The 23,275-nt window shown below is 39.9% G+C and overlaps 2 protein-coding genes and 1 long non-coding RNA gene across 3 annotated transcripts; 1 reads left to right on the top strand and 2 right to left on the bottom strand.

The window, feature by feature from the left end:
• Positions 1–5,889: 5,889 nt before the first annotated feature.
• Positions 5,890–19,493, top strand: LOC117650953. The gene is made up of 26 exons (XM_034394616.1): positions 5,890–6,749; positions 7,338–7,463; positions 7,558–7,643; positions 8,144–8,268; positions 8,365–8,476; positions 9,141–9,264; positions 10,735–10,891; positions 11,765–11,821; positions 11,921–12,001; positions 12,084–12,185; positions 12,298–12,396; positions 12,480–12,614; positions 12,701–12,832; positions 13,114–13,308; positions 13,396–13,512; positions 13,617–13,721; positions 13,812–13,916; positions 13,997–14,176; positions 14,245–14,409; positions 14,551–14,808; positions 14,885–15,091; positions 15,167–15,370; positions 15,445–15,651; positions 15,732–15,854; positions 15,944–17,009; positions 18,337–19,493. Exons 7-26 carry the CDS (start codon positions 10,864–10,866, stop codon positions 19,121–19,123), a joined length of 4,353 nt encoding a protein of 1,450 aa, XP_034250507.1. The 5' UTR covers positions 5,890–6,749; positions 7,338–7,463; positions 7,558–7,643; positions 8,144–8,268; positions 8,365–8,476; positions 9,141–9,264; positions 10,735–10,863; the 3' UTR covers positions 19,124–19,493.
• LOC117650954 lies at positions 9,565–10,579 on the bottom strand. Its single transcript, XM_034394617.1, has 5 exons — positions 10,377–10,579; positions 10,116–10,214; positions 9,946–10,033; positions 9,782–9,866; positions 9,565–9,708 (listed from the first exon to the last, which is right to left on the bottom strand). Exons 1-5 carry the CDS (start codon positions 10,451–10,453, stop codon positions 9,599–9,601), a joined length of 459 nt encoding a protein of 152 aa, XP_034250508.1. The 5' UTR covers positions 10,454–10,579; the 3' UTR covers positions 9,565–9,598.
• A 472-nt stretch (positions 19,494–19,965) lies between the features above and the next one.
• On the bottom strand, positions 19,966–23,034 carry LOC117650687. Its single transcript, XR_004588059.1, has 6 exons — positions 22,727–23,034; positions 22,013–22,138; positions 21,197–21,332; positions 20,989–21,100; positions 20,201–20,324; positions 19,966–20,083 (listed from the first exon to the last, which is right to left on the bottom strand). It is a non-coding gene; the product is annotated as an uncharacterized LOC117650687 (long non-coding RNA).
• Between the last annotated feature and the right edge of the window lie 241 nt (positions 23,035–23,275).

Raw genomic sequence — 23,275 nt, 5'->3', positions numbered from 1 at the left:
CGAAAAAGATAGAGCCTTTTAGAGACGTACGAAAAAGATAGAGCCTTTTAGAGACGTACGGAAAAGATAGAGCCTTATTGCCGGGAGGCGTCGATTTGGGACATTCCACGTGAATCCAACGACGGTTTGGAATCGAGGTCCTCGGATTTCGACCTAAGTGGTATCAATCGATTCGGTATCGGCCCCTGACTCACCATGTAAATTTTTTTGAAAAAATTTTGAACGGTTTAATTTTTGCACCAGTTTTAAGGTTTTAAAAGGTTTAAAATAGTAAAAACAAAAAAAAATTTTCAAAATTTTTTTAGGTGTTCTTGAGGGTTTAGGAATGTGGAAAAAGCATTAAAAGTTGTTTGAGAACCATCTGGGAGGTTTTAAGGGTAGTGAAAATGGTGAATTTTGGTGAAAATTTGACAAATTTCACCGTTCTGAAAATACGTCATCATGGATTTTGGCCAAACTTTTTTTTTCTTTTCCTCTACTATTGGTGCATACTCCCTTAAGAGGGTTTGGATGGCCCGCCACAATTTTTTCTTCTGGAGCCTATAACATGTCTAATTGCGGCATATTTTTCCCTTTAATTGACTTTTTTTTTGTCGTCTCACTCATGCGCTTACTTGGTCGACCATGCAGATCACTCAAAGTAAGGATATCAGGGCCCAACACAACTCCTGATAGCTAGCTCTTCTAATTGCAGACTTTTAGGGACCCATGCAATCATTATCATAGATACTTTAAACAAATTTATTTTATTTTGAGCACATTTTCACTCATAGATCTCGACTAACCTGAGACATGGAGTTTTGAAGTGGACAAAAGTTTAGTGACAACTCACTATTTAAGGATGGCAAGATTCAGAAATTCTTAATGGAAAGAGTAATCAAGTTGAAACATGTGCTGTACTACATAAAGTCCACTGCATGGTCGACCAAGTAAGCGTACGAGAGAAACGACAAAAAAACAGTCAATTAAAGGGAAAAATATGCCGCAATTAGACATGTTATAGGCTCCAGAAGAAAAAATTGTGGCGGGCCATCCAAACCCTCTTAAGGGAGTATGCACCAATAGTAGAGGAAAAGAAAAAAAAAGTTTGGCCAAAATCCATGATGACGTATTTTCAGAATGGTGAAATTTGTCAAATTTTCACCAAAATTCACCATTTTCACTACCCTTAAAACCTCCCAGATGGTTCTCAAACAACTTTTAATGCTTTTCCCACATTCCTAAACCCTCAAGAACACCTACAAAAAATTTTGAAAATTTTTTTTTGTTTTTACTATTTTAAACCTTTTAAAACCATAAAACTGGTGCAAAAACTAAACCGTTCAAAATTTTTTCAAAAAAATTTACATGGTGAGTCAGGGGCCGATACCGAATCGATTGATACCACTTAGGTCGAAATCCGAGGACCTCGATTCCAAACCGTCGTTGGATTCACGTGGAATGTCCCATTTACGTCAAGTGAGAAGAGACTTCATAAACTTCAACTGACAGAAGACGTCCGGAGAAAGGAGGAAGAAAAAAGTTGAATCGAAAAAGGTGAATGAAAAAAGGGATGAGCTTTGAAATTCCATATTCAACTCAATGAATGTATATTCCGTAGGAAATATTGTGTGGCTATGGAAAGGGCTATGGAATGAAATAATATTATTATGGTAAACTATAAACCAAGAACATTTTCCAAATGCAATTTTTACAGGTGCTAACAAAAATTATCACAAAGTCTTTAACTATATACGTTTGTACTGACGATAGATCAATGATCAAGGTGCATTTCAAAGCCCTGAATAAACTTAATTTTTTTCAGAATCGGAGAAGCAATATCTGCTGTTTAGAGGACTAACTGCCGCCAGTTTGATTTTTAACAAAAAAAATTCGCCAGCATATGCAATTTAGTTGACTTTACCTTTAGCTTCGAGTGTTTCCGGTTAAGTCATAATGACACATATAAGGCGCAACAGATCGATTCAAAGCGATTCTGGTCCGATATTCCATATTTTCTAGTTTCTGCCATAGACTTGTGTAAATGTCAGGAATGTCAGACAAAATGTTCCAAATGCTAATAGGTGTCTTGAAAGCGTGATAAATTCTTTAACAGTCTGATAACTTTCCGATGTTCTGACATATTTTCTGGTAGCCTTAACTTATTGCTTGAAATTGTCATTGCAACGGCTGAAAGTGTGTTTGCCACGTCTGCCATCCTGATGTAGTCGGATAACGTGAGAAACACATTTCATTTGAGAGATGTTAGTCTGGCTGTAGTGTTTGTGCGGATCATTTGTGTTGCATTCGTACATAATAGCGTATCTACCGTGGGATTTCCAGTGAAGGTACGTTGTTCTGTCAGATGATCAATGATTGGAGAGTTGCCTTTTTGCGCTCGGAGCAGGAAAAGGCTGCGTGGGGGCTTTCCTTGGAGACGTGGATCATCTGCTTCCATGAAGGTTTCATAAATAGACATTTCATTTTCCTATTTCACCTGTTTTTTACTTTTCAACGGCCTTCCAGGATGTTCGCCTTCGACGTTTTAAGTGAAAATTAAGTTGTAGCTGGATTTTTTGCGGCAACCAGTGTAAGCGTTATTGCCATTTCCCCTAAAACCTCTGATAATGGGGACCATGTTGCATTTCCGTCATCCCCTATGGAATCCATTGGTGAATGTGTAAAAATATTGGGATTTGAACAAAAACAGCTGAAACCTACTTTGCTCTGTAACCAAACTCACTGTCACCATGGCAAAGCGTAAGAATAACTGTGCGCAGCCACGATCGATACCTTTTCAACGAACGCGACCTTTTGTCGAAAGTCGTGGCGCAGATATAAATTGGGACATCACAACTCTTGTCAGGTGGTCTGAGCCGAAATATGGCCCATCAACTATGAAGTCCTTCGGCAGACGAGAAAGGTGGTCACCGCTCATGGGGGAAAGTTCTCGCGCAGTGGCGTAGAAGTCCACTCCACGATGGCCGGCCCGCGAGGAATGTCGTGTTTGGCGCTGCTCGGCGTGGCACTGCTCGTCCCAGTTGCCGCGCTCTCGCTGCGCTGGGACTCCGCTTCACCCAAGAGCGACATCGAGACCTTCGCGGCGAAGTTCATCCACAGCCTGCTCCAGCCGGCCCTGCTGCGCACCGGGCCGTTCCCTCCGCAACTGGTCGTCATGGGGACGCCGCCGTGGCTGGACGCGTTCCTGGGCCTGCAGGACGCAGCGCCCGTGCTGCTGGTGCCCACGCCGACTGGGCCGTGGCCGTCTCCGACCCTGGAGAATGTACTTTCAGCACCAAGCTCAGTCCTAGTGGTCGCGGAGCCCGAAGTGCAAAAATTGACCACCTTGCTGGCAGCCTTGAACAATGTCATTCCATGCAGGACACTGCTTTGGACGCGGGCGAATGCTGTCTCGGTGGATGAAGACCTGGACAAACTTGCAACGGCTGCGACAAGGTTACAGCGTACGCGAGTCATGCTCGTTGTTCGCGGCAACTGCTACGGTTTGAATACTTACCCCGTCGCGGGTCACGCTTGGTTGCGCGCAGAGCCAAAGTTCTTCACGCCTTGTTACTTCCAAGGAAACACGTCAACGAAAGGTACCGCAATTTATTCTACCCAAGAAAAAAACTTGTCTGAAGCCATGTACAAAATGTTTTCAGAAACCACCTTCGATAAGTTAAGAAACATCACTGCTGTCAAACATCAAAACAAGAGATGGCGAAAGATTTTTTTATCGTGCCACTTTGACTTGTTGGGCACTACCCGCCCATTTTCTGTAGGAAGTGGAAACTTCTATGAGGCGCTTCCACAGGGCATGGACAAGACGGTAGTGTTGGTGCCCTCCGGCATGGGCAAAGGCAGCTGCCTCGGTGACGGTGTCACCAAAGAATTCACTACCCCACTCTGGATCGCCACTGCCTTGTCCTTCCTCGTAGTCGCCACCGGGTTGCTGCTGCTGGGCGGGCGCTCCACGGCCTTCCTGGACGCCCTGGCCCCTCTCGTGGCGCAGGCTGGGTCGCTGGTCGGCAGGGACGCGCGCCGCCCGTTGCTGGGCAGCTGGCTGCTTGTCTGCGTCGTCCTGTCGTCCGCCTACACTGGCAAGCTCCTGTCAGAACTGTTTTTCAAATGTACTGCTCGTGACATTCAGACACTGGAGGAACTGGTGGACTCAAATCTCAATATTTATGTTCAGACAATCGGCTTGTCGGTCGAAGGCTCATCTCCGTTGCCCAGCGTACTTGCCGGGAGAGCAAACGACATACATGGGCCGATGGCGGACAACCTGGAGGCCGTCGTGAACCGACGTGAACAAACATTGGGACGCTGCACTGTTCGGGATTATTTTGTGAAATTACGATTAATAGTCTGTTAAATCTGTACCACGAACTGCTCGTAAATTTCAAAAACGATCTGATCATCCATCTTTTTTTCGTCAATTTACAAAAATATTCTTAAACTTACAAACTTCATCCTCAAATTTTGGTCGTTTCAGGCATTTTTTCTTCCTATATAGTAAGGAAACAACGGCCGAAAACGCACTTTTTCAGACTTGCTTTTACAATCATACTTGTAAATTAACGATTTCACCTGTAAATTTAAGAGGCAGTTTGTAAAATGATGAACAGATTGTCAATTTACAATTTACTTTGTAAAAAAACAGTGCAGTTCGTGGTACAAATTTAACAGGCAACTATTCTTAAAAATAAAACTTCATTTGTAAGAAAACAAGTTTACGCGTTTTAAAACGAGAATAGTCGTAAGATAACGATTTTATCAGTAAAACTACGATCTTTCGTCAGTAACATAAAGATTTCATCGTAAAATTACGAATTTATTCCTAAATTTATGAGTAAAGTTTGTCGAAAATATGACAATTGTTCATGTCATGAATCTTGTAGTTATTTTACGAATTATTATTTGTAAAATTACAACACTAATTGTTGGGATTACTGTTGTAAAATAACGACTTCTCTTAACAGTGTGGAGTACGAAAAATTCACCATGGCAGGACTGCGGGCGCGTGATACGAACGCGGCGGGCTTGCGACAAGGCCCGTTTGAGGCATTTTTGAGGTGTTTTTAGGCCCCTAAACACACATTTGACCCCGTAAAAAACCGTCTGAGGTCAAATTCCGGTAAAACCTCTTTTGCCCCTTTAAGAAGAAGGAATAAGGAGCATTTTCACCAATTTTGAAGGAAATCCAAGATGAGGTATTTTGGTGGTGTTAAAATGAAAATTGAAAACTTTGCGCTGCTACACTGCAAAAACTATGAACGCTAGAAACGTGTTCGAGCGCGGGATCGATTCCATATTTTATGCTCTTTCCAGCGGTAGTCTCATTTTTTCTGTAGCTTGAAAATTTGCCGAGATATTTTAACTTTTCTGAAACTTGTCACTAATTTCTACGAAAACCATCAAAATGACCCATGCCCAGATCTCGGGAACGGCTTGACCGAATCGGCTCAAATTTTGCACACATCAACTAGACCCTAATTGGTGACGATCCACCAAAAATGAGCGAAATCGGTGAGACTGAATCCGAAAAGTGTCTCATTTAAAAAAGAATTACCCTATTCACTGGTTTTTTGACAAAGAGGCGTAAGTCCACAAATTGGCAAAATCCACTTTTTTTCATAAAACAATTTGCAATGGAATAACAAGTATACTGGTTTTTGAAAAATTAAAATATCTCAATAAATGTAGAAGATACAGAAGGTGTCCAAAGGGCGTAAGTCCCATCCAATTTTGACAAAGAGGCGTAAGTCCATCCATTTTCTGACAAAGAAGCGTAAGTCCAGGTGATTTTTTGACAAAGAGGCGTAAGTCCAGGTGGGTTTTTGACAAAGAGGCGTAAGTCCATTGAGCATTCTGACAAAGAGGCGTAAGTCCATTGAGCATTCTGACAAAGAGGCGTAAGTCCATAGGGCATTCTGACAAACAGGCGTAAGTCCATAGAGCATTCTGACAAACAGGCGTAAGTCCATAGAGCATTCTGACAAACAGGCGTAAGTCCATAGACCATCCCGATAAACCAGTGATAATTAACCGGAGACGAATGTCCACAGGTAATGTGGTGAAAATGGTGAACGTCCACTCATGAGATCACTGAGTGGTTTACTCAATACTGTTCCAATCAAATAATGACTTATGAATCCTACAAAAGTTTTTCTTAATCTCATCTCAATTGCATGAGGCGTACAATTCGTGTCTCAGAATGGACTCTTAAATCTTTATGAGGGGGATCAGACCTGAAAGATCAGCATTCTTCCTCACCAGAGTCCGATGAAGATGGTGAATGGTGCATTCATCTTCTTAGGCAGCACCTGGCCTAAAAGTCATGAGGTGCAGTGGAGAGGACTCATCCAAGCTGATAACCTCCTCTTGACACCTTGATGACACAGACATCACTGTTTTTGTGTTGGGCTGGACCCTCAAGCCGCTGGGAGGTGACGAGACAGCCGGCATTTCGCACACGTTTGCTTTCCTGTTGTTTATTTGATTTCACTGACAGCAAGTGAATGGTGTGCGAAAGTTGAAAAGTTTACATTGTCTCTGGAAAACCGAAACGAACAACGAGACGAGCTTGCATCAACTAAACAGCAGACTACAAAACTACAAACAGTGCAGTTGCATTACATTTAAATTGCAATTGCAATCCTGCGGTCGGGGGCACTTCGTCGTCGTCGTCTCGTCGTCTGCTGCTATGAGAAAATAAAGTGTGGTGTAAACCCGTGAATAAATCTTCTGGAGAGAAAAAGCTCGGAAGGGTAAAAAATATTCCACTATCTTGATTTTTGCATCGCATGCTTTCGTTTTCACATAGCTCCGGCTGGGGCATGCTTTTTAAGCGGTCTTGTTTTTCTTTCTGGCAGTTCTGCTGAATTTTTCGTTGTTATTTTTTTGCCCCCACCCCACCCCACCCCACCCCTCAAAGCAGAAGACGGCTTGTTGCTCAGCGTGCTGAATGTAACCAAGTGATCTATCCAGGCAGCCTTTGCACTCTTCTTTGATTAACTGGCACCTCCCTTCTTTGGCTATTATATTAATTTTCTTCTGTTCAAACAAGTCTTGTTATGCCTCGCCTCATCCTAATTTAAGCTGCGGCCGTTTATAGAAGATGTGGTCATGCTTTCATACCTTGTTACACATTGCTTCATAGTTTCTGATTTTCTGCGATTAAAGCTGATCATCTCACGATGAAGATGATGCACCTTTTTCTGTAGCCGAAATAAATACTCTCCCTCTTGCTTGAGATAGCTTTATTACATTGTTAATAACCTGAGCTTGAGCGGTTGGATGACACAGTCCTCTTTGTTGCCACTGTCGTGTAGTATATTTGATTGCTTTTGTTTCAGGTTCATCGGAATATGCCAGAGAGTAGAAAGCAAGTGTACCTGCGAAAGGAAATTCTTCGTACCACCATGCATCACCAGCCTTTCTGCCGTTCCAGCTGCAGTCATCGTACCCAGCATCCAAATTTTGTGAGTACATTTTTTAATCATCGCTTGGGGTTGGCTACTCGTTACTTCCTATGATGGAGGTTTCCTTTCTCTCCCCGTTCTTTGCTTGTTGCAGTTGCCGTTGGTGGCACACCAAATCTAGCTAAGTCGAAATCAATTGCTCTTGTCACCGAGAGATGGACACAACAGCCTAAGCTTGAAGTAAATATGTGATGAGGGATAAGTTTGATGAGTTCATAGCAAGAACATCATTACTATTGCGCCTCATACTCCAACATTCTGTCTACAGTTTTCTCTCTAGTCATATTTTCTTCCAGACTGATTTCATTTTTTTTCCCCTTGTGGTCTCCTTGCCAATGTTCTTGTGTCTTACCTGGGACTGGTAGGTGAGGTGATGAACCCACTGTACTGATCAATGCAAAACCATTTGCTTTTTGGTTCATTGATATATTTTTAAAACAATTTTACTTTCAACTGTTGTTGTTTTTAGTGGGAAATTTATGCAAACAAATAAGTTGACTGTCTTTTAATTATAATTGTTATCAAGGCACAGTAAAGAAAGGATAAAATGGTTTTGATTACCGAATACTAGCTCTAAAGAAAACATTTTCTCTCAGTCTTTCTCTCTGGTTTTGTTCTTTAATCTGCCTTGACCAGAATGGTTTTACACTGTTTCTAAATTTAAACAATTTCTTGTTTAGGTCAGCTTGACCACTGCAGTGTTAGTGCGTGCTGTGTTCCCACCCAGTTCTGTTTTGACTTCGCCTGCCGTGTTCCAAGCCTGCTGTAAGCTGTTCAGTTCATTTCAACTTGACTCTTTTTAAAGGTGAGTTCAATGTGGTTCCCCTGCTTGCCCCTTTACCCTTTCCTTTCTGATCCCTGATCCATGGAGCTTTGATTGCTATGATTGCTTTTGTTTCAGTTCCATTAGAATGTGCCAGAGGTAATGAACCTTGTACCTGCGAAAGGAAATTCTTCGTACCACCATGCATCACCAGCCTTTCTGCAGTCATCGTACCCAGCATCCAAATTTTGTGAGTACATTTTTTAGTCATTGCGAGGAGTTGGCTTCTTATTCTTTCCTATGATGGAGGTTTCCTTTCTCATCCCCTTCTTTGCTTGTTTTACTGTTGCCTTGGTGGCAAACCAAATCTAGCAAAGTCAAAATCAAACGCTATTGAGCCAAAATAATTAACATCGTCATGTTTTGGTGGGAAGGTTTCATTAAAATTGGCACATTTTGCTTCTAATCAGAGTTGTGAGTGGCATGTTGAAAGATTGATTCCTTCATTTTCTGTTAAGTGAATGTTTTTAATTTCTGATGAAGGTCAACAATCCCTTTTTGTATCTCGGCTGTGGCTATCACTTTGATTGACAAACAACCTTATCCACAACTCAATGATCGTTGTCTCACTGAAGTCTCTCTGCACTGCTAGCAGTTTGCCTTCATTAGTAAATTGTTTGTTATATTCATGACAGTTTCATCTTGGAAGAAATTGTTGTATTCTGATGAGAGCTTGCACTGTTCTGTTCTGATATAAACTAATTCAGATCAATCGTTTTTGGTTTTTTAATGCTGTATATTGTCAGGTTCACTGTAGATTCTTTGCAAATTACGCACCCACAGACTCACACTTGACTACTTGTCTGGTTCTGTTTTAAATTCAATGTAGCTTATATAAGGTTTATCTGTTTCAGCCCATGCCATTTGTGCCCTGATGGAGTATAGAAGGAATGGAGAGGGAGAGCTCAAAACATTGTCAGTCGAGTCACTCACCTAGTGGCCCAGACTTATGGATCTACTGAAGACACCACTCATTCGGTAAGAAACAATAAATATCCGCATGCCCTTGCAGTGAGAATTAAGAATGCTGCAAAATGACAGCTGCAGTACCATTCTGATATGACTAGGATTCTTATTCAATATTTTTATAACATTAACGAGAAAGCAACTAAGAACTCGATGTTTATTTCAAAAATAGTCTTTTAAGAATCAAATTAAAGTTTTACATAACATAGCAGTAAAAATAGTCTTTTAAGAATCAAATAGAAAGTTTTACTTAACATAGCAGTAAAAATAGTCTTTTAAGAATCAAATAGAAAGTTTCACATAACATGGCAGTAAAAATAGTCTTTTTAGAATCATATTGAAAGTTTCACATAACATGGCAGTCTGACTCTTTAAAGGTTTTCCTGACTGGCAATTCTTCAGGGATGAACTCTTTGGGAGTCTTTTTGGGAGACAACCATGCTGGATTCCAGAACCCTGTGAACAGACCAGTTGTTTTAGCTCTGGTTATATTATTGACTCTGGGAGCCTACTTGATAGGGTAAATTACCTTCCGGCGTAACAGGTCTCTTTGGTCCTCTGTGCCTTGTACATGCTTGAACAGTCTTGGGGCTCAATTTAGCCGCTTTGACAAACTGAAAAGAGGAGGAAAAGATTATCAGCTTAGGGCAACAATGATATGACGTGTGAAGGCATAGTATTAAAGTTACTTACACCCTCACATTCTTCACAGGTGTGTCCCTCTAAGTTCTTCCTGCGCTTTCCGCGCACTTTCTTTGTTGTTTCTTCAGATTTAGGCACTCTGCGTATGAATGGATTCATGTGTTAATATGACATCTGAATATTGGTTTTTTTTTCTTGCAATCTATCAATGTTTACAGTACCTGTCATAGCTGCTTGGTGTTTTGGGCTTTGGCTGATCACCTCTTGGTGGAGTCTTGGGCGGCGAATCACTATTGCCTTTTGTTGTCTGAGCACTTAAACTGAAAAGAAGAAAATAAAAAAACCATTGTCAGCCAAGTTCTTAATACATGAGTATTATTTGTCTGGATCATTGTCCTCTTATGAATTTTTCTATTGTCCCTTTGATAACCTAGGGAGGGAGCTGCTTCACAAAGTCATATAGCTATTTTAAACAAACTTACCTTTGTTTTAGATCTTTCAGCTCTTTTTCCAAAGCTTCAATTCTTTTCTTGTAGTCGGGGCTATTTTTCGTTGACATTTTTTGAAATTGATGAGCGACTTATGACTGACAACACACAAACTTTCGACTTGTCGTTAAATTCACAAGTTCAATCAGACGCGGAGGCTTGGAGGTCAATGACCGTTGTTGCCAAGCCCAAGGAGCAGCCAGGATGGTGGGGTTGGCGCAGGGACTGCCGGCCTGTAATTTCATTACCAACATTGCCAAACGTTTCATGAGTATTTCATGGCAATGTTGACTCCGTGATCAGTCAAAGCTCAAATATTTTCCATTCCAAATAATTTATTTATTGTTTTTAGGTAACGCATAATCAAAAAGCCTGAAAAATTCTGGGAACCAGATGCAGCTTTAAGTCTGTGGAGTTGGCAGCTTTGAGCGCGCGACACTGGATTGGTCCCCGCGGTGCTGCATTCTTCATTGGCTGCGAGATGGCTGCAGTGTGCAAAGGAATTGAATGTAAGTCGCGCGTCGAATGACCGACATTTCCGACATAAATTAGTATCATGTTTAGGCTGCAGTAGAGAAGATAGAATTAGATTGTTGCTGAGCGAAGCGAAAAGTCAAAAATGGGCGGGAATGGGGACTGGATGAGGAGGGGAGAGTTAGAGAGAGAGAGAGTACGGTGCAAGGGTCACCAACCTCGTTGGTGCAGCGTTAGCAACAGCCAGTAATTTATTCCCTATCATAATATTATAGCCTAAAAGGCCGACAGGCAGATAGTTTTTTAAAAAATATCTTAAGTACGGTTTTCAACCGTTTATATGGGGACTTTTGAGTTATATATTACTATAACCGCCTTTATCTGGGGACGCGAGGATATTTGATTGTGCTAGTTGGCAACATCTGGAGGCATCGTTCTTTGAATTTGAGATGCTGGTTGATTGTTGTGGAGACGTTTGTGATGTCGTTTTTAACGATGATTGATATTCTTGTGCTTTGAAGGTCTGATAAAATGAAGCCTCAAAAATCAAGTAAACGATCTGCTTGCCTGGTAGGGCTCTGCGGCGTCGAACCACCAGGTTAGTATAGAAACCCAGCCAACAATCTATTGTGTTTTGTAGTTATTCCTGGTGTTCCTTTTTCATGGATTAGAAGTAGTAGTTCATAGTCGAACTCTTACCACCACAGCATCTTAAATTTGAACTGGTACTCTACTGTTGCTCATGTGTGAATGAACCAGCTAACCTGTACAACCACAACAGTAACTTAGCCAAACTCTCAAGGAATGGTTACATCTTGCTTTCATTGTCTGTTTCTTCTTCTTCTTCTTCGTATTATTCTTGTTTTTATTTTATAATAAATAAATTGAGTGTCTTTTTGTCTTTCCAGCTGATCCATCAAGACATTCAGGACCCCTTCGAGAGAAACGACATCAAGTACCTCAAGGTAAAGTGGCAATAATCTTAACGATCCGAAAATAGATATGATTTTGGTTCTTTGCTCCCCAATTCATAGTAAATTCTCTCTTTCATTGGCTGTTATTAGATGACGGTTGTGAATCCGATGCCTCACTAAGCTCCTTCACCGGCTCTGAACGTAATTTGTTAGACGAACTTTGGCTAGCACGTGAGTGAAATGATTGATTAGTGATATTTTTCCGCAAGACCTTTAAAACCAAGGCTTTCACTTATCTTGTGATTTTCTTTAGAACATGTTCCAGCTTCATTGCAACCTACAGGGCAGAACTTAGTGTCTTACTCCTCTAGTCCAAACAAAGAAAATATTATAGCTGGTGAGGAGCAGGAAACTGGTAATAATCTTGTTGTGTGCAACTGCCAATTAAAACACACATTGTTTGCTGTATGATTAAAATAATAGCCATAAGCCTTCTTTCATTAATATTTGTATTGTCTATGCTGCAGGGACAAGTCAAATGTCAGAACATGTCAAGAAATCAAAAATACCCAAACCAATTGTGCAACGCAGAAATCTTGGTGTGCCAAGAAGACTGGTGATACAGAGTAATATTGTCTTCATTGCCGAAATTTCGTTACCTATCAGGAGATTTTTTTTGTCAACTCTAATTCATTCTTATTCTTTGCAGCTAACTGCTTGTCCAAACAAACAAAGAATACGCCATCTGCTGCCAAAAGTTTACTGGACACACTCAAACAGTCATCACCAGAATGTGGTAAAATTGAACAGCACGTTGTTGGCAATGGAGAAGGTTCTCTCAAAGGTGATTAAACTTAATTGCCAATCAATTTTTCAAACTGAAAATTTTGCTATCTAAATAAATAACATAAATTTGCTTTTGCTTTACAGGAAATTGTGTGTCTGAAGAGCCCATAATTTCAGATGATGCACCGGACACACATCCATCATCACCAGGACCTAACTTAAGGGGAAAGCAACATAAACCATTTGCTGTTGGCAGCATGAAAGTTTCTCCTAAAGGTAAAATATATTTAATTAATTTTTTTTTTAAATGAAACTTTTGCTGGGGTCAGTGCAGGGAAAAACTGGACACCCCATATTTTATTTCAAAGGCTGTATGCACAGGCTCAACAACTATCATGTAATAACACGCTGATGCCACGGAACAACTTTTGATAGTTGTTATGCCTGTGCATACGGTATTTGAAGTAAAGTATGGGGGGTTTAGTTTTTCCCCTGTCCAGTTCTTCCCCGCTCTGACCCTATCTTCATGAATAACATACTTTGCTTTTGCTTTTTAGGAAACTGTGTGTCTGAAATAAATGGAGAAACCATTCTTCCTGCTGCAAGTGCTTTACAAGAGACACATCTGCCATCATCATCTAAGCAAGATGATCAAGATCTTGGTGCGGAGCAACATGGATCACATTCTGTTGGCAATGAGGAAGTTTCTTTGCAAGATGGTCAAGAAGAGAGCAATGAAGATACTCATAAAGGTAACATATTTGAGTGCAAAAAAGTCTAATCTTTAAAAATAATTATTTCTTGAAAATATTAAACTTATTCTTACACTTGCTTGACAGGAAGCAGCTTTTCTTTGAATGGAAGTGCAGACCATGGTTTATCGTCCCCTCTAAAGTCATCTCCAGAACTGAGTGAAAACGAACAGCCTGTGAGCAATACAAAAGCTTCTCGTAAAGGTACATTTTTGGTCACATTTTGTTTTGACTTAAATCCTTTTTATTTTACGGTCAGAGTCTTTGCTGGCTGACAGATGCTTACAGCTGTTGTATTTCTCTTCTAGTTGTTTCTCCCTCTGAAGAGCAGCTAACTCCCTATCAAAGATTAAGACTGAATAATCTGGCTGAAAATCAGAATCATTGGGAACTTGTGAAGCAGAGAAACCCTGGTACATGAATTATCTTTGCTCACAAATCAAAGTTAGTAATTCCTTTACAAACCTCTATTTTGAAACTGTAATTAATTGTTTGCTCGTTAGGTGTGCTGGCTCCTCTTTCAATGAATTTGCCGCTAATTTCCAAGACTTCAAAGTTTAAACGAACCGGCTTCAACAACTGTTCTAATGACTTCAATACATCATCAGGTACAAAATCCATCTCCTTTGCTCTCATTATGTATACACTAAGCGTATGGTTTTTGGAAGAATTTTCTTGTGTATTGCAGGCAGGAAAGTACCTACAAGAAATAGCAGTGAGGTAGCTAAACAGCTACTCAAAGAAACAATATCCAGCTCATCTGATGATTTGGGTGAGGACTCATCAGACGGAGGCATTGTCCCATTAACAGGAACAGAAGAAGAAGATTCAGATTCATCTAGTCCTTCCTCAAAGAAATCTGTGAATGGTATGCATGCAAAATATTTTATCGCCTTTAACTGTTGTTACCGTTGTTACTTTACAATTATTTTACAGGTGCAAAGAAATCTCTTTTTGGGAAAAATAAAACATCAATTAAACATACATCAGCTCAGATTATAGCATCAAGTCAGGGTTCTGCTGTCTCAGAAAAGTTTCGCAAAAGTACTCGTCCCCTACATTCTAACAATAATACTGCTTCAAAGAACCAGCAGCCCAGAGGTATGACCACCAAATTCTAAAACTTGGTTGTAGTCAACTATGTGACTATAACTGTAAATTTTGATATTTTAGAAATTATGAATGAAACTTCTTCTGTTCTCTTTCATTGGTTGATCAACATACAATACCTTGTTTCCTTAGGTGCCCAAAAGCCTCCTTCCTCATTGAAGCCCCAACTTCAGAATACGAAATCTGGAACGCTATTGTTTGCTGATGATGATGAGTTTATTACTCCTCCTAATGTCAATGGAACGCTATTGTTTGCTGGTGATGATGAGTTTATTACTCCTCCTAATGTCAATGCAACAAAGAGAAAAGCAGTGTCACTAGGTTCCAAACCTCTGGACAAACCTGATGTCAGTTCCTCTCCAAATAACCTCATCTCACAGCAAAACCTTGGTTTGTTATTTTTTTAGTTACTTAACTCCCTTTTCTTTTATTTCTATATTAAGATACAATTATTTTTTTCTCTTAGGTGGCCAAGAGCCTCCTTCCTCATCGAAGCCCCAACTTCAGAATACGAAATCTGGAACTCCATTGTCCGCTATTGATGCTGAGCATAATACTACTCCTAATGTTAATGCAGAAAATAAAAGGAGAGCAAAATCACTAGGTTCAACGAATCTGGATAAAATTGAGCTCACCTCCTCTTCCAATAATCTCATCTCACAGCAAAACCTTGGTATGTTATTTTTTTTAGTTACTGAACTAACTTTTTTTTATTACTTGATTAAGATACAATTATTTTTTCTCTTAGGTGCCCAAAAGACTCCTTCCTCATCGAAGCCCCAACTTCAGAAAAGAAAATCTGGAACGCTATTGTTTACTGATGATGATGAGTTTATTACTCCTCCTAATGTCAATGCTCCAAAGAGAAAAGCAGTGTCACTAGGTTCCATATCTCTGGATAAACCTGATGTCAGTTCCTCTCCCAATAATCTCATCTCACAGCAAAACCTTGGTATGTTATTTTTTTAGTTACTGAACTAACTTTTTTTTATTACTTGATTAAGATACAATTATCTTTTCTCTTAGGTGCCCAAAAGCCTCCTTCCTCATCGAAGCCCCAACCTCAGAAAAGGAAATCTGGAACTCCGTTGTCCGCTATTGATGCTGAGCATAATACTACTCCTAATGTTAATGCAGAAAATAAAAGGAAAGCAAAATCACTAGGTTCAACGAATCTGGATAAAATTGGGCTCAGCTCCTCTTCCAATAATCTCAGCAGACAGCAAAAAATTGGTTTGTTTTTTTTTTTTCAATATTATTGCTCACTATTTTTTCCTTTGACTTTTTCATTTACTTTGGTTTTTCTTTCTCAGGTCCCAAAACATCCCTGAAGTCAAACTCAACTTCATCAAACAAGGCTGTTTCACAAACTTCTAGTTCAAGTTCAGAGGATTCTGATCATTCATTGACTGACATAGATAATGTCTCAGTTTCTGGTAATAGAATATTCATATTGCAGTTTCTGTTTTATAGTATTGATTTGTCTCCTTCCTCCATTTTAAACTTCTGTCTGTTCTTTTACCAGGTTGTGATAATGATTTGTCAGAACCACTGTCAGCTGGTGAATTACATGACCATCTTCAGACAACAAAACAAAAACCTCCAAGGAAAGTTGAACTTAAAAGGGAGAGAAAGAAGCTTCGTAACTGTGGCAAGTCTTATGTTAGACAAAATGGAAAAACAGTTATGGAAAGAAAGCCATCTGAAGTTCATGTCTGTTCTAAACTGAAATGTCAAGACATTATCACTGAAGAAATTGCCGATACTTTGTGTCAAGAGTTTTGGAATTTAGCTGATATTGACAGAGAGAGACAGTACATTGCCTCCAGGATCAACCGCTGTCGTCCTGTGAGAAGACGACAAAGATTTGACGACAGTGAACGTAGCAGGAATTTCCAGTACAAATATTACCTTGACATCAATGGAGAGCGGCATCAGGTGTGCAAAAGTACATTTTTGGGCACTCTATGTCTTTCAGAAAGAATGGTTCGCACTGTTACAGACCAAGTTGCCTCTGCAGTCTCCAGCTTGCCAGTAAATGATAGGAGAGGACATTGTGCTCCGAAGCACAAATTACCAGCTGCAACAGAAGCAGCAATCAAGAAACACATTGATTCTTTTCCATCTTATGTATCACATTATGCACGGGAACAAACAAATGCTCTATACTTTGCATCAAATCTCAACTATAAGAAGATGTACCAATTGTACTGCGAGGCAGATTATCCAAAAGTATCATACTCTGTATATTATTTACGTGTAAAGGCATCAGGAAGAAAATTTAAAAAGGCAAGCTTTGCTACTTGCTCCAAATGTGACAGATTTAAGTTACAAATTGATGCAGCAACATCAGAAGATGAGAGGAGGTCATTAAGAATTCAGCTTGAGAGACATCACAGGAAGGCTGAACAAGCATATGCTTTGAAAAGGGATATGAAAGAGGAGGCTGAAGCAGATCCTACCATGCGCGTGCTTGTCTATGACATGGAAAAAGTACTACCCTGCCCCTATCTGAAGTGCAAAGATGCATTTTACCTGCGACAACTCAGTGTCTTTAATGTAACTGTAACAGACACCACCACTAAGCGCACCACAGTAGGCTGAAACACCCTTTACGGCGCTCAAAACCTATATTTTAGCCATTTTTGATCGTATATGTCCCAAAATTGGTACAGACCCTCTTTTGGTCTTACTTTATGAGATTTTGACCAAGCGGCGGCAAGTGTGACCTTATCTCAGCCGTGGTTCACAGAAAATTGATTTAATATAATCGTTTTTATGTTGTATATTTCTGAGTCTGCGGGAGCACTCTCTCTTTCCACTAGATCAATGCAAAACATATTGTAGGTCTTTTTTAATTGTTAATTTCAGACGAAACAATTGAATACCGCTTAAAGGAGTCAAAAACATCACTTAAATTATATGTGCGTTCTTAAAAGCAATATTGTAAGAAATCATGGTTACAGATTTTATAACAACTGTCAAACTTCAATATCCTAAGATCAATGATATACCATTTAACTCTTCATGGAACAATAACATGGCAGGCTCAATAGCCTGGTTATCGAAGGGGTCAACTAAAAGTGAAAGAACAACTGTGGCACACAGTTTTTAAGACTTCAGCTTTAGGTTTTTTTTTTCTGAAAGAGCTGATCACAGGATCAGATGAAACAACATTGCAGTCAGAAGCTGCCTTCCCATCAATTCTGTTGCACTTTCCGGGTGGTCTTTTCTGAAGGGTTAGTTGCAGAGAAGAGGCGGGGGGGGGGGGGGCTAGGGAAAAGGAACCAAAAAGCACATGAAAAGATAAGGGATGGTTGGGATGGAGAGACGGTTGCTTGGATTCTTTCTTCGTTCTACCGAAAACGGGTAAATTGCCAATTTTATAATGTTTCACAGCCGCGTATTACTGTTTGCGCAAATATGCGCAGGTTTTCTCTGTTGATCCTCTCAATTGACACATAGGTTGATAATTTCCAGCGCTGAAAACTGCTTGATAGTGCTTGATTCTATAGTAGATCTCAAACTTTTGTTTATAAAGTAAAAATTATGCAAATAAAGCGATTATATGCACACCAACACCCTTCAAATTATCGCAGGAAAATAACTCGGGTATCATTTTGAACGGGAATACTTGTTCTTTAAAATGGAACAACCAGAGGTTCAGAATCTAGATGAAAAGCCGTCAAAATCACAGTGGCGTTTTGTTGCATTTTTTACTAAAAATAACACATTATCACAGGTTTTAAATTTGACGGCCTGTAGTAGTCATAGTTTTGGTCTGACAACAAAAATACGACCAAATTTGAAATCTGCGAAAAATTTCCCATCCGATGGACAAGGAGGTTGCCCGTTTGAACGATTTTTAAGAAAGAGGTTTTGAGCGCCTACAAGGGTGTTTTAGCCCACTGTGCGCACCCACTGTTACATGTGGGATGAAGTTGAAGGAGGGCGCTCTGCCAATTCAATAGCATCATCAGTCCTGAAGCATATCATATCTGAAGTTCCTCATGGTGTCAAAAGAATTGTAATCTTCTCTGATGCTTGCACATCCCAGAATCGAAACAGTCATGTGGCCGCTATGTACCATGTTGCACTACAAGAGCACCCAACTCTTCAAACCATTGAGCACATCTTTTTAATCCCAGGCCATACTCACCTTGAAGTGGATAACAAGCACTCTGTTATGGAACGCTTCAAGAGCAACAGGGATAAAGTCAGTCATCCCGAAGAATATTATGACCTTATTCATGAAGCGGGTCTCACAGATTTGGAAAATTTTCCAGATGGAAAATTTTTTGTTGTTCGTATGCATAAGAAGTTCTACAACTTCGCTGATCTTTTAAGTGGACCCCTTATTAAAAGGGAGGTCACACTGAATCAAAACAAGTTCAACTGGCTGGATACAAATTGGTTCAGATACACCAAAGAAAAGCTGGGATTAGTTGAGGTGAAGGCATCTTACAACCCTCTTGCGCATTTTGATGTGCTCAGTTTTCTTCGGCGTGGAATCAAGTCATCAGCTGTCGCACACCTTGCACCACTGCTGAAAAAGTTCTACACCTCTCCGCAGCCTATTTCAGAGTTGAAGAAGAAGGACTTGATATCCATGCTCCCATTCATTGACAAGAAGTACCATGAATTTTACCACAGCCTTCCTACTTCTCCAACAGCACAGGATGTTGATCCCGACTTAGAAGATTGAGATTCAAATTTTGGGGAGCTGTTCAAATCTGCTATTCCAATGAATTTTGTTACAAATGCTTTTAATTCCTATTAAGTAAAAGCTCAGAACATAGTACTCGTTGGCTGGTTGAATATTTTAACATTCAACCTTCCCTTGCACTTAGTCTGTAAGTTTTATGTAACTTGTAACTAGTCATAACAGCCTGCATTACTGTTCTTAAAGGATTTCCAATGCATTCTGTAACTGTTTGTTTTAACCAGTAAAGTAATGAAATTGAACCTAGATGTTTTGAAATAATTTATTGACTTGTTATTTATTAATAGGCCAAATAGTTAAATTTTTTGCATTCCCTTGCATTTACTTTCTAAGATGTATTTAAATTGACTTATACGGGTTAGTATAGTTATCTTGCAAAAGATGATATTATGTTAATAAATTTCACTATCTACATTTCTATAATTGGTAGTTTTAACTAGTAAAATGATGACTATATGTTATGAATTTTTTATTTATTGATTGTTATAATTGGTCGAATAGTTTAATTTCTTTGCATTCCCTTGCATTTTCTTTTTAAGATGTATTTAAGCTGTTACTGCTCTTTATTAACTATTGAAACTAGATCTCCTGATTATCTTGCAAAGATTATTTTAACAAAATGTAAATGAATGCAACTAATGCATTTCTATATTCTATGTTCGACTGTATTTAGCATTTCATAGTGCTGTTGATGAAATAACAAGTTATTTTACTATTTTGTCTTTAGTGTTTTTCATTTGTTTGCCTACCACTTATCACCAGTTGGTTGGTGGATCTCTTTTGATGCAAACACCCCCTTACATAGGAGGATGACATTGGGAGAGGGATAACAATTTAAAGAAAATAATAACAATTCATAATTTATTTGTTCCCTTTGATGCTGCTGCTGCCTTCTAAGACCATCTCCTTTTCCCTTCGTTCTTGTGACACGCATGTGACCACCTGTGCATACAAAGAAAATTAGTTCTTAAAAAAGAAAATGCAGCCCACACTGCTCTGCACTGGGCAATTAAAGTTTCTCAGTTTTAAAAGGGCATGCGCATATTTATTGTTTCTTACCGAATGAGTGGTGTCTTCAGTAGATCCATAAGTCTGGGCCACTAGGTGAGTGACTCGACTGACAATGTTTTGAGCTCTCCCTCTCCATTCCTTCTATACTCCATCAGGGCACAAATGGCATGGGCTGAAACAGATAAACCTTATATAAGCTACATTGAATTTAAAACAGAACCAGACAAGTAGTCCAGTGTGAGTCTGTGGGTGCATAATTTGCAAAGAATCTACAGTGAACCTGACAATATACAGCATTAAAAAACCAAAAACGATTGATCTGAATTAGTTTATATCAGAACAGAACAGTGCAAGCTCTCATCAGAATACAACAATTTCTTCCAAGATGAAACTGTCATGAATATAACAAACAATTTACTAATGAAGGCAAACTGCTAGCAGTGCAGAGAGACTTCAGTGAGACAACGATCATTGAGTTGTGGATAAGGTTGTTTGTCAATCAAAGTGATAGCCACAGCCGAGATACAAAAAGGGATTGTTGACCTTCATCAGAAATTAAAAACATTCACTTAACAGAAAATGAAGGAATCAATCTTTCAACATGCCACTCACAACTCTGATTAGAAGCAAAATGTGCCAATTTTAATGAAACCTTCCCACCAAAACATGACGATGTTAATTATTTTGGCTCAATAGCGTTTGATTTTGACTTTGCTAGATTTGGTTTGCCACCAAGGCAACAGTAAAACAAGCAAAGAAGGGGATGAGAAAGGAAACCTCCATCATAGGAAAGAATAAGAAGCCAACTCCTCGCAATGACTAAAAAATGTACTCACAAAATTTGGATGCTGGGTACGATGACTGCAGAAAGGCTGGTGATGCATGGTGGTACGAAGAATTTCCTTTCGCAGGTACAAGGTTCATTACCTCTGGCACATTCTAATGGAACTGAAACAAAAGCAATCATAGCAATCAAAGCTCCATGGATCAGGGATCAGAAAGGAAAGGGTAAAGGGGCAAGCAGGGGAACCACATTGAGCTCACCTTTAAAAAGAGTCAAGTTGAAATGAACTGAACAGCTTACAGCAGGCTTGGAACACGGCAGGCGAAGTCAAAACAGAACTGGGTGGGAACACAGCACGCACTCACAGCACAGCAACACTGCAGTGGTCAAGCTGACCTAAACAAGAAATTGTTTAAATTTAGAAACAGTGTAAAACCATTCTGGTCAAGGCAGATTAAAGAACAAAACCAGAGAGAAAGACTGAGAGAAAATGTTTTCTTTAGAGCTAGTATTCGGTAATCAAAACCATTTTATCCTTTCTTTACTGTGCCTTGATAACAATTATAATTAAAAGACAGTCAACTTATTTGTTTGCATAAATTTCCCACTAAAAACAACAACAGTTGAAAGTAAAATTGTTTTAAAAATATATCAATGAACCAAAAAGCAAATGGTTTTGCATTGATCAGTACAGTGGGTTCATCACCTCACCTACCAGTCCCAGGTAAGACACAAGAACATTGGCAAGGAGACCACAAGGGGGAAAAAAATGAAATCAGTCTGGAAGAAAATATGACTGGAGAGAAAACTGTAGACAGAATGTTGGAGTATGAGGCGCAATAGTAATGATGTTCTTGCTATGAACTCATCAAACTTATCCCTCATCACATATTTACTTCAAGCTTAGGCTGTTGTGTCCATCTCTCGGTGACAAGAGCAATTGATTTCGACTTAGCTAGATTTGGTGTGCCACCAACGGCAACAGCAACAAGCAAAGAACGGGGAGAGAAAGGAAACCTCCATCATAGGAAGTAACGAGTAGCCAACCCCAAGCGATGATTAAAAAATGTACTCACAAAATTTGGATGCTGGGTACGATGACTGCAGCTGGAACGGCAGAAAGGCTGGTGATGCATGGTGGTACGAAGAATTTCCTTTCGCAGGTACACTTGCTTTCTACTCTCTGGCATATTCCGATGAACCTGAAACAAAAGCAATCAAATATACTACACGACAGTGGCAACAAAGAGGACTGTGTCATCCAACCGCTCAAGCTCAGGTTATTAACAATGTAATAAAGCTATCTCAAGCAAGAGGGAGAGTATTTATTTCGGCTACAGAAAAAGGTGCATCATCTTCATCGTGAGATGATCAGCTTTAATCGCAGAAAATCAGAAACTATGAAGCAATGTGTAACAAGGTATGAAAGCATGACCACATCTTCTATAAACGGCCGCAGCTTAAATTAGGATGAGGCGAGGCATAACAAGACTTGTTTGAACAGAAGAAAATTAATATAATAGCCAAAGAAGGGAGGTGCCAGTTAATCAAAGAAGAGTGCAAAGGCTGCCTGGATAGATCACTTGGTTACATTCAGCACGCTGAGCAACAAGCCGTCTTCTGCTTTGAGGGGTGGGGTGGGGTGGGGTGGGGGCAAAAAAATAACAACGAAAAATTCAGCAGAACTGCCAGAAAGAAAAACAAGACCGCTTAAAAAGCATGCCCCAGCCGGAGCTATGTGAAAACGAAAGCATGCGATGCAAAAATCAAGATAGTGGAATTTTTTTTACCCTTCCGAGCTTTTTCTCTCCAGAAGATTTATTCACGGGTTTACACCACACTTTATTTTCTCATAGCAGCAGACGACGAGACGACGACGACGAAGTGCCCCCGACCGCAGGATTGCAATTGCAATTTAAATGTAATGCAACTGCACTGTTTGTAGTTTTGTAGTCTGCTGTTTAGTTGATGCAAGCTCGTCTCGTTGTTCGTTTCGGTTTTCCAGAGACAATGTAAACTTTTCAACTTTCGCACACCATTCACTTGCTGTCAGTGAAATCAAATAAACAACAGGAAAGCAAACGTGTGCGAAATGCCGGCTGTCTCGTCACCCCCCAGCGCTTGAGGGTCCAGCCCAACACAAAAACAGTGATGTCTGTGTCATCAAGGTGTCAAGAGGAGGTTATCAGCTTGGATGAGTCCTCTCCACTGCACCTCATGACTTTTAGGCCAGGTGCTGCCTAAGAAGATGAATGCACCATTCACCATCTTCATCGGACTCTGGTGAGGAAGAATGCTGATCTTTCAGGTCTGATCCCCCTCATAAAGATTTAAGAGTC

The sequence above is a fragment of the Thrips palmi genome, unplaced genomic scaffold (assembly GCF_012932325.1).
Source record: "Thrips palmi isolate BJ-2018 unplaced genomic scaffold, TpBJ-2018v1 HiC_scaffold_5, whole genome shotgun sequence".
Lineage (NCBI taxonomy): Eukaryota > Metazoa > Arthropoda > Insecta > Thysanoptera > Thripidae > Thrips > Thrips palmi.
Note: the sequence above shows the minus strand (reverse complement) of the source record. Positions and strands in the feature narration are given on the sequence as shown.

What these genes read in the sequence shown, in the direction of transcription:
- LOC117650953 (XM_034394616.1), top strand. Translation starts at nt 10,864, where the DNA reads ATGGCTGCAGTGTGCAAAGGAATTGAAT. An exon ending in AGTGTGCAAAGGAATTGAAT is followed by an intron (nt 10,892 to 11,764) that starts GTAAGTCGCGCG and finishes TTGTCTTTCCAG; the next exon opens with CTGATCCATCAAGACATTCA. An exon ending in CTCAAAGAAATCTGTGAATG is followed by an intron (nt 14,177 to 14,244) that starts GTATGCATGCAA and finishes ATTATTTTACAG; the next exon opens with GTGCAAAGAAATCTCTTTTT.
- LOC117650954 (XM_034394617.1), bottom strand. Translation starts at nt 10,453, where the DNA reads ATGTCAACGAAAAATAGCCCCGACTACAAGAAAAGAATTGAAGCTTTG. An exon ending in ACACCAAGCAGCTATGACAG is followed by an intron (nt 10,034 to 10,115) that starts GTACTGTAAACA and finishes ATTCATACGCAG; the next exon opens with AGTGCCTAAATCTGAAGAAA. An exon ending in GAGACCTGTTACGCCGGAAG is followed by an intron (nt 9,709 to 9,781) that starts GTAATTTACCCT and finishes GTCTGTTCACAG; the next exon opens with GGTTCTGGAATCCAGCATGG.